Below are 15,271 nucleotides of genomic sequence, written 5' to 3'. Positions count from 1 at the left end.
ACTTTCCCGACTTTTCCGCTTTCCCCCAAAAACGATGCGACGTCGCTGATTGGAAGCTTCGGCAACCTGCTCGTTTTTGGGGCGGAGCAAAAGCTCTCGACGCAGTGGCGCCACCAAATGGGGGAGCATTTTCCAATCAACGGGGGTTCATTTGTCTAAAAATAAAATGTTACGTTAACCTCTTTTCACAGGACATAGTATTTAAAATATGTTTTATTTCGAATTCAGAAAATGTTACAGGACGGTAAGCATAATTTATTTATATTTTATAATGTGGTATAATTGATATCTTATGTTCAATGACAGTATTGACAGTATTCCAAATAACATAGAATTAAAAAAATAAAAGCAGTATTTTTACATTACGGCACCAGTTTGGCAAATGTTTTTTTATACTTTATACCAATAACAATAACAATTTGAGTTTAAGCTTACTGTTGTCTTTAAAAATAAATTATTGTTACAAAATATCAATTTCTCGGGCTGCGGCAATCATGCCAACAAATCCTTCGGTCACCTCGCGTGCCACTGGAATAATATCCTCGGGTGGAAGGAGAAAGCCAAGAGCGCCCTTATCGCGCAGTTCTATGGTATAGGGTATTTTGATGTTCTTCACCGCATAGGCCCATTCCTTGCCCGAACCAGAGACTTCATCTATGAAATTGAATATATAAATGATCGGAAATTTGAACTACAAGATGGGCAACCCACATAAAGTTGTAGCACTGGATCCGTAGGTGAATACGGTGCCATATCTCCTGTAAAGAGCATCCGAAAAGCCCTTGGCCACGTGCATCATTTGGGGATAGTGTTCGGGGAACTCAGCAGCGGTATGTCCCCAAGGTGAAAGCACGTACTGCCCATAAGAGTGAAGCGATATGTAGATCTTAATGCTGCCATCAGGTATGGAGTTGTTTATATAAGCAGTTAGCTGGCTGATTTCGGGATCTGATTCTGCCGAAGGCCCAGCGTAGATCTCTGAGCAAGGATTCGATTCGGCACCAGTCACTTAATAATGAATGCATTAGTTAACATAAGATAAAACTAGTTAAATTTTAATTAGTAAAGAGTGGTTTACTGAAACCTGATCCATCCACTTATTATCTATGCTTAACTGACCTATGGATATGATCACAATGTATACCTTAAAAGTTATGTTTCTATTTTTGAAAAGTGTCATTAATTAATGCTCTGCTTATTAAAAAAGTTTTCTCGAAATGTTTTCCTCCAAAATATGAGTCTATCCCTGTATTAATCTTATAGCCTTTTTCTGTGAGAATATTTTTAACAAACTTACGCATCCAAAGAAAGTCGAAGTTGCGATTGAGGTCAGTTCCGATGCACTTTCCCGTTGGATCCGAGGGCAGACGGGACTTTCGCCAAAGACGTTCCTACCAGTCATGGGAATAACGAAAATATGTATTTTATAATTGGTTCCGATCAGTGATAAGATGACGGCGCTTTAATCGCCACGTATTTAATCTGATCGCAAATATTTTTGCAGCGAGTCGGCGGCACTTTCAATTACGGTAATAACTTAATAACACTAGTATTATGATAGAGGGTATATTGCCATAGGAATATTGCAAATTGTTTTTGGAAAGCAACATTGCTTCAATGCTTTTAAGCTTGCACTCAAAGCATCAATGTCGATTTATAAAAAATTATCTTTGGTAATACAAGGGTGTTTAAGCTTCTGCTTGCCAAAGTGTAATAAATAAACAACTTATACGGAGTGGAACTTACATGCTCATGGGAATAGGCAAAACCATCCACATTTAGGACGGGGATGATGTACCAGTCTACATTCTGGGCTATGTCCCTAACCGCAGGATTCCGGGGTACCAGTAACTCATCGATGAAGTAGGTGATCGTCGATGAGGTAATCCATTCGCGGGCATGAATGTTGGACTCAATGAAAACAGCTGGATTTCCCTCTTTGTGTGAAATTTTAACACCCCTAATGGGTCTACCCTCGTAGGAGTTTCCGATGGTGAAGGGTGTGACTATATCGGGATAACGAGCCTCGATCACATCCAGCCATGAGTATATTTCTTCAAGAGTGTGAAACTGAGTCCACTCCATGGAAGTAATACGCTGTCTGGGTCTTTGGGCATCGATGTGGGCTTGGACATTCTCGATCTTTAGGCTGTATGTAAAATTGTGGGTGGCCAAGAGGCTTTCAAAGATCCCCTGAGATTCAGGAGGCAGCATTAAGTCCGAGGATTCACCCAGGTGACGAGCTTCACGCCAACTGCTTAGCTGGGGATAAAATTAATTTTAATAAAGATATTATAAGGTTTTTAGACTTTAAACCACCTTCAAGACATTTTCCTGAGCATTGAGCAGCTTATACTGCTCCAGGTCATCAATCCTCACATTGTAGACTTTATAATTATCATATCGGACTTGCTCTACGCCAAAAACCAGACCGATGAGTCCTACGAATAAAAGAATTTGCATCGACATACCGCTCTAATGAAAGGCTACCGGGTAACTGTCGAAGCCCGAAGAATTGCAGTCTGATTAGACCAAACTTATCGCGACGACTGCCCAATGAGCCCACTAAATAGGCCAACTCGAAAAGTATTTTTTATCAGCTATAAAAACAAACTATTTTGGGCTGGGCGAAAGAAACCACAAAAAGGGCGAAGACTCCAAGCAGCTCGAGTTGTCTGGGCAGGCGAGCACTTGGTACTTAGGCTGTCTCTCAACTTTGCACATAAATTTTGTGCAACGGCAGCCCATTTCATTGTAGGTCATTGCATAATGAAGTTACCGCCCCGAGGCACATAAATTTCCCTCGAGCTGGAGGAGATTTCAGCCCGCTTTCTGTTCGCTGTCTTCTGTTTGACTTGCGGCGCTTAGTGCGGCGCATTTTGTGTAGGCCTGTTTCGAGTTGGTGTTGGAGTTTCAGTTTCAGTTCGTTTTTTATGTCCTGTGGCGAGTGCTTAAAGGACTTCGTCCTGGGCTTTGGTCATATTTTGCGCGGGTATTAGAGGAACACGACTTGGTCGTTGTCACCGCATGAGGTGCGTCAACGTGTGTCCTGTGCCGACAAAGGTATGAGGTTTTCTTAAGTGGCCTGGACATGAAAGGCGCATCAAAGTGGATTTCCAACGGGGGGAAACGGGGAACGCAGAACTACAGGGGTGGCAGCAAAATATTTCGCAAAAATGTTAATGGCTGTGTGAAATATTGGTGGAAAATGCTAAACTCTTAGTATCATTCAATCTGGTTAACTTCTGACTGCCCAACTGAGAAGGGTGAAGAATTTACAGCCTTAACATTAAATCAGGGATTTAACAACACTTTACAAAGTCAGCCATAAAGGATATCAATGCATTAAAATTTTTATACCTCAAAGCTTTTAAGTTTGATGTATACAATGAAAGCCACTTAATGTTTTAAAGGCTATTAGTACAATATATTTTTGTAGTTGCTTAAATTGTATTTTAAACGTTGAAACCAGTAAAATAATAAACTTAAAATAACACAATATCTTCTTGAGCTATTACGATAAAAATGCGTTGTTTACATTCAGCAAGAATCAGTAAATCCATGAAATCAAATAATATTAGTTAAGCAAAAGCACAAATATTTTAAGCAAATTTATTAACTGTAATTGGCACTCTTACTTAAATGAATCTGTAAAATTTACCAATAATTTATTTTGATACAGAAAAATGTCAAACTATAGGTTTTTGTTGTTGATACTTAATAATGAGACTTTCTTGTCACATAAGAAAACATAAATATTCGGATATTCAGAATTAAACTTATATTTAAATATTTAAGAAAAATGGGACCCTTCGGAACTTATATTGCGTTAATGACCGCGGCGTGGGGAATGCAGCTCTGTCCTCGACTATATATCGGCTCGGGTCAATCGGTCTTAGGACTGCAGATTTCGAGCATTACAAGGGCCTTTATTGAGGCCAATCTATATACTCTGATGACGATGCTTGTTGCACTTCTGCCCTTTAAAATGTTTACAAGCCAGTGGCAGCGCAACTTCAAGTTCATCTTTGCTATGCCATATTTGCTGCAGTCTATCAGCTGTTTTTGGATCACAACCCAGAATATTAATGAGCTTCTGACGTCACCTGCGATGCTGGCGGTGGAGGATTATGTCTTAATACACCTAAAAATGATCCTGATCTTTGGTCTGCAGCTGCTCGCATTGATAGAAATGGTTTTCGTTTTGTTTTACCTCCTGAAGAAGCAGCCTCAGGAGGTGTTTAAATATAAATAATCTGAGTCTGAAGGAGTACAGGAAAAGGCAAAAGCAGGAGCCGTAAGATGAAATTAAAGCTTCTACCCTTGCGCCAACTCCTTTCAACAATTAGTAGCGGATTATTTGATTAGCCCGCTAATTGCCTTGTCCTTAACACCGTACCAAATAAATTTTGAGAACACTTATTTCTTATCAGTGGCAATAATGGTGAGCCAAGCAGGATTAAAGCCAACTCGCTGGCGCAGGATAACAAGTCCTGCGGCGAAAACTTGCGCCGAAACTTTCAACACCTTTTTGCCGGTAACTCGGGGCGCGGAAATCGCGGAAAACTTTTTAACCAACGGCGAACACAACACTTGTCGTGGCGCGTGCGATAAGCCAGTGCCGCATTTTTAATTGCCAAAGTCCTTGGGAGTTGGGTCGGCTCAAAGGACTCGCTTAAAGCAGCCTTTAAAGTGTCATAAATATCGCGGAGTTAACATTTCCTGCCGCTGTTGTGTTAATTGTGTTATAGCGGCTGGCGAAAAGTAAAAAAATCAGCCATAACATAAATCTCAGTGCTTGACCGGGAGGACATGTCGTATGCTTAATACTTTTCACTCAACTCGCGAAAAAATGTCAATGCCGGAAAGCGTTTAGCATTTGCTTTTTTCTCTGTTCGCCGTGGATTTAATTAGCCTCAAAACGTCCCCGGAAAATGGCAACCTGGCATGCCACATGGCAAGTGTCCTCGCGTTTGTGGCAAAGGGTAACAGGATAGGCCAAGGAAGTGGCCCCGACCAAGGAAGGAAGTTGCATGTTCGGCCTCAAGTTCAATTTGCTGGTTTTGGCCACATTTTTGGACATTCAAAGGAGCTTGTGTTGGGGTGGGCAAATCGGTTGAGGAAAACATTAGGATGAGAGATGGGCGTGCATTTATTGTTGAGGCAATGCTCATGAGTCGAAAGAATTTAAAAACTCTGTAGTCCTGTTAAGATCAAAACGACTATCTGAAACATATATTAATTTTTTTTTAAAAACATCGTTAAAATAAGAATAATTTAAAGTCTTATGGCCAAAAATTTAAATCTGTAAAAATAGTACTAGATAAAGAAAATTAACATTTACAAAATATATTTTAAATTAAATATATAATTGCAAACTTCATGAGTATACATTTATGTAAAAATACTTGTATTCACTTTGCAACTATGTTGCAGTTTCCTTATGTCGTAAAACTCAAATCAGGGTTGTTTGATTCCATATTATAGCAGTGCTACACAAATTATAATAATTTAACAATAATAATGAAAACTACTGTCTTTTCAGGGGATGATATCGACAGTAAGAGGAAGGTGTGTAATTGCTTGTTTAAAAAGCTATGTGCCCTGTTTCCTGTTATGAAATCTTCAATATTAATTTTGAATTATTAATATTACGATGGGCACTGCACTCGTGAGTGAATAACAGCAGAAACCAAGCTTAATCTTAAATGAGGGTTTTAACGTTTTAAGGGCCACTCAACCGAACTAAACCTTTATTTTGTGAAATATAATCCACCCATTCTCACCTAAATCTATTCTGCATGTTCTTGGGCAATTACTGCAACATCTTTTACGTATGAACTGCTGATCATTATCATGGCAATTATTATTTTCTACCTTAAGCAGGCCGCTCTATTGTTAATTTGACTCCATTTCCCGCTGGAAAAGACCAGGAAGAATTGCGGTTAAGTGGTTCCATGCGTTGACACGCCCAACTGGAGCAGCAATTACCTGGGAATAATTAACGCTGATGCATCGCAATTTAATTGCCGAATAGGCACGCTCGTGTGATCATCTCCTTTCCGATCCCTATAACTAGTCATCCTATTGTGTATATTCCATAACCCCCATCCCAACCGACGTGACAACGTCCGCAACAAGTGCCAGGGGCGTGGCACATGCCGATGTGATGATGATGTGCCGTGTTCAGTAAGCGATTATTTTTTCAGTTGAGCATTTCTTCAGCGTCACTGGGGCATCGAATTGTTTTCATTTCGTGTGTTTGTTTTTTAAACGTCGTCGCTGGCAGCTATTTATTGTTAAATGAAGCGATTTGTTTGTTGTCACTATGCGTCGAAGCGTTAAAACATTTTCGCTTTATTTTTTCTACTCTCGAAAAATTGTTTTTTCACTGCCGCAAAGCGAGAAAATTGAGAGTGGGTGTGCCGGTTAGAACGGTGGAATATGGCAGCAATAGCCTCAGGTTGAAGTGGTTGGGATTTTTTGGCACATCGTCGGTGGCTCAGGTGGCTGTAAGTGGTGGGGGTTAAGCGGTAAGTGGTTGGAGCGAATGCCTTCTAAGCGCCGTTGTCGATGTGTGAATTCCAAACAAGCTGCGGCAGCTGTTGAACATCAAGGCAGAGATGACGGAATAAAAAAAATATTGTTAGATTTGTTCTAGGGTTTTTTTGCCTTGGTGGGACGGATAATGGGTAAGGACTGTGCAACATGGTGAGAAGTGTATAGAAAGGCACTAATGTCCTTCTTTGCGCTTTCCAAAAAAGTTTGATTTTGTGATTTGACTTCAGTTATTAAAAACTTGTTTTAAAGTTAACTAGACAGAGATTTAAAAGATAAAAAATGAACGAAAACAATGAGCATTATACTCTTACAAATTGTTAATAAAATTCAAATACTCAGAAGTTGAACTTAAATACATATGTTTACTTTGAGTTAAATGGTTACTTTCAAACATTTAATTGCAATTTGTAATATTTTTATCTGCCTAATATGTTTTTTCTCAATATTTGGTCTGTCTTTTTCTGTTTAAGAGAGATGTTTGTAAAGAATGCCTCCCAACGAATTAAAAGGGGCTAATAAAACTTTATAAAGGGGAGCAAGCACCATCATTTTTTAAAGCACCAACCCCTTTTGGCGCTTGGCAATTTGGTTTCCACCTGGGAACATTTATCATAGGCACCGGCACCCAGCTCCATCCTGCTCACATCATTGACTTAATTCCACCTTGACATTCTTTTGGCTTGTAGCTGAGAACCCACATCAGCGATCTCAGACATGCTAACTAAGCCCTTCACCTCGATGTGGATGTGGACGTGGATATGCTGATGCTGATGCTGATGCCACCGTGGGCGTTTGTCTCCGCCTAATCCGCTTTTAAAGTAAGTAACAAAGTAGAGAAAATAAAACGCAAACCGGAAATCACAAGTCAAGTTGATGAACTGTCGCTGCGGAGCTGTCCTCGGTTGAAAATCGGGCAGAGGCACACACAAAAGACATGGCAATGGCACCTGCAAAAAAGTTTGCAGACACATTTGGACCCTTTGCCCCATGCGTATCCCCTTGCCCGTTAGAGATTTACGCATTTATTTTGCATTTTTTATTTACCGCACAAAACATGCGCGCAGATTTAAGCAAAAATCGCAGGCTGAAAAGCAAAAGGCAACGAGTTGAGAGAGTTGGTTAGACACATTTTTCGGTTCGCTTGTCGATTTGCCTGCGTTGACATGACAAAAGGCGCAGATCTGCATACATTTGCATGTCATTGGACATTGGTGGATCGCATCATCAGGCAAGGACACTGAAATCCCCTTAAGACATTCGGGTATTGCCCCAGAACAAGCCGTTTGCCCACGCTAACAATATGTTAAGTTGGCCTAAGTCAGCCTCGAAACTCCAGATACATTTCCAGCCTCTTCCTCAACGAGTTAATCGCTTAATGTCGCTCCTTCGCGGCCATTCGAGTCATTTGTCAGCTGTCTGTTCTGACTTTTCAGAGTCTGGGTGAGGTTTTCCTCTTCGATGGGGGAGCATAATTGTAATTTGTTTGAATTAACCAGCGAGATCTAGCCATTGACAGGCAGGCCCCCGAAGACCAATAGTCACCACTTGGAAATACCCAAATTTATGGCCGGACCCTGGACCATTAACAAAAGTAGCAAATTGCTTTCGGCTGGTCAGCACTCGAGGCTAATGTCCTCACTATTTACTGACCAGAGATCTCCGGCCCCTTTCGAAAGGTAATAAATATCAAAAGCACCCTGGAGGCAAATATTTACTTTAAAATTGAAACCCCCAAACCGCTCAGCTATCCCTGTTTGTTCGAGCTGCGTAAGTGCGTGAAAGGGTTGGCAGGCGCAAAAAAAAATATATATTTAAAAAAAAGAAGCCTTTAATGGCATCGCTTTTTGATGTTTCCTGAGCCGTGGGTGTTGGCAGGCAATTGGCCAGGCTAACTCCCCTAAGCCCACACATCAATCGATTTCCTGCCATTTTTCTCTATCTTAAACCATCGATAAGAAACATTGCCATCATGCCCGGCTGAAATTCAATTCGAAGCTATTTTGAGAATTTTTATTGCTTGCTAAATTGTTTTTATAGGCCTTTCCAAACCAGCCAGAAGCTCTTCTTCCGGGGCACTTTAATTTCTTTATTTCCACTGCCTTTTTATGAATGTGAAATTGTCATGCAAGAATTAGCCGTGTTCTATGTTCTGGCCACGTCGCGAGTATTTCGTTACATTTTATATTTATTTTTTACCAGTTTCACCCTCGGCTTTTTTTGTTTATTTTCGCTGGTTTTGTGGCTAACCGACACGTCAAGAACGCTGGCTTTTTATGGCTCCGTTCGGCCAGGAATGTCAGCAATTATTTCCGAAATGCTGGAAAAACATTGCTAAATGTTTGCCATGTTTGCTTGACGCTCAGGAAACGTAAACATTTAGTGTAGTCGGTGTAGTTTCGCCCACTCTATTTCCACCCCTCCCTAACCATGCTGGCCAAGTCACCTCATATGCATTCATAACTAACCCGATGGAAAATGCATTTTAATGTGCGCAAAAATCCAATTTAAATTCAGAGCATTTTCTCCACTCAGCTTTTCTCGGCAGACGCAGCATGCAATCACAAAATTAGTTGGCGACGAGATAAGAATTTTAGTGCTCCTCTGCCACATAAAAATATCGTATATATACATATATATACTCGTGATATAGGGAGCAATGGGTATAAATCAACGAAATAGAGGGAGCAGCTGCAAACAAATTCCAAATAATTCCTGTGAGCGACGTGGAAAATTCATTTGACAAAATGCACAAAAAAGCAATTTCGAGCTGCAGACAAATTGAAATATACGCAAGGAGCAGGTGCTGCTGAAGAGGGGCAGTGGGGCATGGTACTGCAGTGACAGTTGGGGTAAATAAATATATATATATATATAGTATAGTGGGAGTACATAGGGAAAAGGCGAGGCGACATTCGGCCATGTATTTAGGGTACGAAGATGCAGCCACCACCTAAAAGTATGCTACGAAAACAGACGAAGCTGCTGCTTCTTCTTCTCCAGCTGCCGTATGTGAGAGGCGCCTACGCTTGTATGTGTGGGTGTGCCTGAGCTTTTTGTGTGCCAGTGTGTGTGCGTGTGTGTGAGTGGGTGGCGTGCGATTCGCCATTCGCGCGCGTTGAAAATAGGAGGAGCTGAGAAAAACTTTCCATGCGCAGTTCGAAGTACTATCAACAAAATATGAACGAGAAAACTGCGCTAAAATATTGGAAAGTAACTGAAAAACTACTTTGTCAAAACGCTATGAAATAGTTGCGGCTTTTTAAAGAACTTTTAAATTGGTAAAACAGAAAAATTAGCATTTTACCCGAAACATTAATTACGAAGTCAGAAGCCTTTTAATTGCACTTTAATTGTGTTCGAAAAAGGATAAGCTCAAAACCAATTAAACTTTTTTTTAAAAATGGTTTTAAATAGCTATTTGTTGCTTTAACAAATTTTGGAAATGAATAATTTAAGAACGTAATAATTATATAAAAAGTAATTATTATATAATTAACATTTCTTTGCTTTTACAAAAGCCACAATTGTAGAACAAGTTAATTAACTTCCATTCGCAAGCCTTGATCTTTGCATAGTTGTGTATCTTTAAGAAAAGTAGCTATAATTTAAATCAGACAATTTGATAAACTTTAAGTGAATTTCCATTTTAAGTTAATTTCATACTTTTTTAAAGCATCCCATGGATTTCACTCCATTCCTTTACTTTCGAACTTTTTTTCGGCTTATCCTAACTAATGCGGAAAAGGCGGAGCTCATTGCCTGTCATTTGGGTTTTTCCCGCCCCCTTTGGGGTTAACCCCATGGCAGCCAGGTCCTGGAAATTGTAGCCAGGCTTCCCGCTGTGATAGAAATCTCTGGCTATTAGTACAAAAGTCAGGTTTGGGGGCCCAGTGAGTGAACTCCGAGGCAGCGATGGAATCGATGGCCCAACAGGCCGTTTAGCGCCATCAGACAATTCCCGCTGGCTCAGCGGCATTCACGCGTGCGCAAACGGGTTATAGGGGCTATATATGTACGATCCTACGATCCGGTGGGGGTTCGGGGGTAAGGACAGGGATCGGGGTAAACAGGATAAATGCAAGCTGGGAGCACCCAACAACAATCAGTCGATTGTCACAGATATTTGTCATGTTTCTCTGGCCGAACTTTCCCTGCTGTTCTGGTCTGCACAACGTTGTAAAAATGTCAATTGCATTTTCTGCCTTCCTTTTTTTTTCTGCGTTTGCCCGGGTCTCTGTTTCTCTGTTCATCGATCGGATTTCATGTAATTACATTGTTTTCTGATTCATAATTAATTTGATCTGTTCTCAACTGGCGCAGCCCGCATTTTTCTGAGCACTCCGACTGATTTTTACATGAGCCGCGCTGGCAATCGAACATTGATAGTTACTGAGTGATGATTTAATGAGGCAAACGTGGCATGTTGTGAATGAAATCAATTTTGTGAATGTGCAGAATGGCAAAAACAATGCCAGCGCACGATGGAAACATCCCAGGAAGCGAAGGACAGACGTCGAACAAGCATAGTTGTGAGTACGAGTCCGAGCATAAATATCTCCAGTTGGGTGTTGTAATGAGACTTATGAATCAATGCAATGTTGATTGAGTCGGGCTGGTCCACCGGCCGGAGCAGCTGCCAATGTGTTTCCCTTATTAGCCATATTGCTACAAGGCTCCGACAGACAGCCAGTCATGCTTTGAGATTGTTTTCGAAATCCGCAAGCAAATATCTCTAAAATCAACAGCTGATTTAAGTAATGAAAGCAGAATAAATCTCAATCAGAGAGAAATTAAAAACATCCTATATACGAGTTATCTTCAACATATTATTAAGATTAATTTTAAATGTCAAATAGGTAGTGCCATTAAAATTAGCTTCATAAACTTTTGTAATATGAACAAAATTAATTGAACATTAAAACTTAATAACACGTTTCAGAAAAAAATGAAGTTTCAATGAAGCTAAGTAAAAATACTTATACAGTATTACAAGTAATGAAAAAAGACAGTTTTGTTGAAAACTTTGTATATCTAATTAGAGGTATGGCTAGAAAACTTCACAGATAAATTGCTAAATAATATATTCATACTTTTTTTTTGGTTTTTTTTATTACCGGGAATCGAATCTCTTATCAGGAAACCGCAACCTTTTTTATCCGCAACACGCACGACTTGTGATTAACAAATAATGCGGATCACAAATCAACACCTCAACATGTTAATCATATCAAAAAAGGAGGGTTTGGTAAAATGGGAAGACCCTGAAAGTGAACCCTCTACGAGTTACGAGGCACAAACCCCTGGAAAACAAAAATTAATTAAAAACATCAACAGAACGCGTCGAGATTTACAAATGTCTCCTTTGGCTGGCGGAATTAGTTCAGATGATGGTTTCCTCGCTGGGAAACGGGTTTGGTTTTTGGGTTTTGGATTTTGGATTTTCGAGTGGGGTTGTGGGTGGTAAATTCCCAGTCACACCTTTGTGCTGATGGCTTGATAAACGACGTCGACGACCGCAGATTCATTCATGGTTCACGAAACCGTGAACCGGGCTCTAATCAGCAACCCTTTTGTGCGAGAGCTTGCCCCGAAATTGGGTTGGTTTTATTTTATTTCTATCTTCCTTTTTTTTTTTTGATATGCAGATTTCGAAAAAAAAGAAAGAAAGGGGACCGATGATGATGTCATTCGGTGGCTGACAAAACGCTTGACTGATTACACTTGTATCTGTTTTGTGTAGAGGACTCAATATGCTGAAGGATATGAAGGATTTTAAATTGTCGTTGACTCCCCTGCTCCTTTGTGCTGGGGTGCTGAATTTGGTTTATTGAAAGGCGTCAGTGCGTGAAATGATGTGTGTCAATTGCATGAATGCCACCGCATTTTCTCATCCTTTTTTGCTTCCTTCCAACTACAACCCACTCCGGTGTCGAGGATTTTTGGTTTTGTTGTCGAGTTGACAGCGATTATGCAAATCGGCTGAGCCGGAGAGATAAAACTGCATTAATTTCTGAAAGGCTTTGTCCAGGTCTTAAGCTGCCTTTCGCCAGCTCTCTTTTTGCCGTCTCTAACTTAAAGTTCTTCTTTGGCCAAAAACTACACGAAAATTTGCATTGTTGGTGAAATTTTCAATTTATATGCTAAGCAAAATGCAGAGCTCTCTCCGCTCGCAATGCAGTTTTAATAAGCAATTAAAACTTGATCGCTGATGGTGTGTAGCCCCCCGTCGCATGCCCTCTTTAAATCACCCACATATGTGGCTGTCATTAGGGCCAACACCATTTAATTGCCCCGGCCAGCAAAATTTATTGTTTTCATTTGTCGTGTGTCCGAAAATCAACCGCAAATTGCCGAACAAATGGTACAAATTGTTTAAAATTGCATTGCCACCTCCACGCCTCATCGCACACCCCGATCGAAGAGTGACCCCTGTGCCGAGGGTGCATTCTAATGTGACCACTGGCCAGTGACCATCTCATCGACCCCGCCCCCGAAAATGCGTATCATTAAAATAATTGATACGCTTGTTCGAACAACGCCTTTACACCAATTTAATTGATAGCTGTCCCTTCGACGAGCGTGTGCGCGTGATTTAATTTTATTGCTCCCCCGTTTGTCCCTCTTAATTAGTTAATAGATTCGATTTTCTTTACTTTCGTACGGGGGCTTTCTCTAAAATGTATACAGGGGTAGTTATTGTAGTTTATGGTCGCTCGTAAAATGCTTGCCAAATTTGTTGACAAGTCAGCAATTAATTTCAAGATTAATGACAGAAAGAAGCGGTGTGATTTGAGGGAGTTGAAGAAAATACATTGATGCGCATGGTTGAGATGGGCGAACAAGTGGCGACTTACGGATGCACTTAAAATTTAGGGACCTAATAAGGACATTATTTAAAATAAATGTAACCCATATCTGTTATAAGTTTCTTTTAAAAATTAAATTCACAATGTTATTTCACAAAATACAATCATTTTTGAATCTTTTACTGCAAGCATGAAAATAATGTTCTTGAAACATTTTTAATGAATGGACATCAAATTATATGTAAACCATATTTAGATATATATAATATTTTACACGTTTTTTTTTTATAAATCTTAATATAAAATATTTAAAAACTTAATTATTTTTTAAGTCCTCGGCAATCCTCTGCAGTTAGTTAGGAAATTTAATCTAAGATTTGATAGTAGTACCATTTTGTAAATTTGTTTTTAATTGCAGTCATAAAGGTTACAATATAATTATTTTTATATTCCGGTTCATATATATTATTTTTCTTTCTAAAGTAATAATTTTAGTTACAAGCTTACCATTTTCAGAATATTTGGTCCTTGAATCACAGGCTAAATGAAATTGTTATGATAGTCAGTTTGGCCATTTCTGGTTGGATAAATCTCAGATAATTTTTGCTGGCTAGCAAAGAGCATCAGTTTTATGTCGGCTCCGCTCGGGCGGAGCCATAAAACTTTTTCCCGCTTGGCTTTTTAATCTTCTCCAGCTGCGAGTGAGTGGATTTCGCTGCTTATCAGTTGCGTGTGTAATTGTCGTATAGAAATTAACAAGGGCCGGAGGAAAATGTCTCTGCCAATAGGAAAAGGAAAAATGGAAAAAGGGAAGAAAATCCGAGATGTTAAGAGGCTGCGATGCGCTCAAGTGGCGAGATAAAAGCCCTCGAGCTGAGTTAATGACTTCCAGTCGCTGCTGGGGGTTCGACTTAAGACGCCATTTTTATCGCAATTGTCCTTTGGCTTCTGCTGGCACTCGAAGGACTCTTATTCCTCGACTGGTTCGGAATCTGCTGCTCCTCTGGCTCTGTTCATGTTGCCAAGTGAGCGTGGCAAATGTTTTAATGGCGAACGGCGCGACACTTGAGTGCAGGCCATGTTGGAGGAGTTCCACTCCCATTCCCGTTCCCATTCGCAGGATTTGGATTTGATTTCGTCCTGCTAATGAAATCACGTCCAGATTCCATTTCGGCCACGCCCTGAATAAATATTCCTTACATTGCCTTTGATATTTCAAATCCATTTGAATTTTAATTGCCCACGAAATCGCTTTTTTCCCATGCAGGCACACACACACACACACATCAATCATAATCGATCAGGCGGGATTTGGCTGATGATGATTGTCCTGAATCCTTCGAAGCCCCGGTAGATGCCTTTTTAAATGCATTCTAATGCGGCACGGCCCAAAAAAGTGAGCTATGGAATCGTTTGTGCGCCGGGTCTGCTAAGCATATCAAATGATGTGTCATGTGTCCTGCATGTCCTGTATGTCCTGCGAACGTCTTTGTCTGGTCCTTGAGAGCACTCAGCAACAGCACAGGCAGCAACTTGCAAATTATTTGCATTTCAAACTTTTGTTGATGACATTTTTCATGAAAATTTTAATGTGTTTTACTTTTTTCTCGCTTAGGACTTCTCGTACCTGGTCTCGCACACACATTCGCACACATTTGGCATATTAATATATGCAGGGCCTGGCTTTTAACACTCATATTCCAAAAGGAGGCGGTGGGCGGAAAACTTTTTCCACACGAGGATGCGTTTTGAAATGAAAGTTGTGCTACGGCAAAAGTCGGGGAAACATTTTCAATATTCATGCGCCGCTGTGTGAGTGTGGGATGTAAATGTGGCTGGCAAACTTTTAACATTTGTATGAATATAATTTAGAATAAATAAAAAAAAATATTTGCCAGCACTGT

General features: G+C 40.2%; 2 protein-coding genes across 2 annotated transcripts; one reads left to right on the top strand and one right to left on the bottom strand.

The window, feature by feature from the left end:
* Positions 1-271: 271 nt before the first annotated feature.
* Positions 272-2,566, bottom strand: LOC128258137 (zinc carboxypeptidase). The gene is made up of 5 exons (XM_052989560.1): positions 2,320-2,566; positions 1,747-2,262; positions 1,298-1,391; positions 712-1,008; positions 272-654 (listed from the first exon to the last, which is right to left on the bottom strand). The coding sequence occupies exons 1-5, from the start codon at positions 2,467-2,469 to the stop codon at positions 461-463; spliced, it is 1,251 nt and encodes a 416-aa protein (XP_052845520.1). The 5' UTR covers positions 2,470-2,566; the 3' UTR covers positions 272-460.
* Positions 2,567-3,735: 1,169 nt separating this feature from the next.
* LOC128258142 (uncharacterized) lies at positions 3,736-4,422 on the top strand. Its single transcript, XM_052989572.1, has one exon. It carries the CDS (start codon positions 3,803-3,805, stop codon positions 4,253-4,255), a length of 453 nt encoding a protein of 150 aa, XP_052845532.1. The 5' UTR covers positions 3,736-3,802; the 3' UTR covers positions 4,256-4,422.
* The last annotated feature ends 10,849 nt before the right edge of the window (positions 4,423-15,271 follow it).

This window comes from Drosophila gunungcola (genome assembly GCF_025200985.1).
Source record: "Drosophila gunungcola strain Sukarami chromosome 3L unlocalized genomic scaffold, Dgunungcola_SK_2 000003F, whole genome shotgun sequence".
Classification (NCBI taxonomy): domain Eukaryota; kingdom Metazoa; phylum Arthropoda; class Insecta; order Diptera; family Drosophilidae; genus Drosophila; species Drosophila gunungcola.
Note: the sequence above shows the minus strand (reverse complement) of the source record. Positions and strands in the feature narration are given on the sequence as shown.

Excerpts from the sequence above, each read along its gene's own strand:
- LOC128258142 (XM_052989572.1), top strand. The coding sequence starts at position 3,803 with ATGGGACCCTTCGGAACTTATATTGCGTTAATGACCGCGGCGTGGGGA.
- LOC128258137 (XM_052989560.1), bottom strand. The coding sequence starts at position 2,469 with ATGTCGATGCAAATTCTTTTATTCGTAGGACTCATCGGTCTGGTTTTT. Across the intron at positions 2,263-2,319 it reads CTCAGGAAAATGTCTTGAAG|CTAAGCAGTTGGCGTGAAGC; the intron begins GTGGTTTAAAGT and ends TTTTATCCCCAG. Across the intron at positions 655-711 it reads ATCCAGTGCTACAACTTTAT|ATGAAGTCTCTGGTTCGGGC; the intron begins GTGGGTTGCCCA and ends TCAATTTCATAG.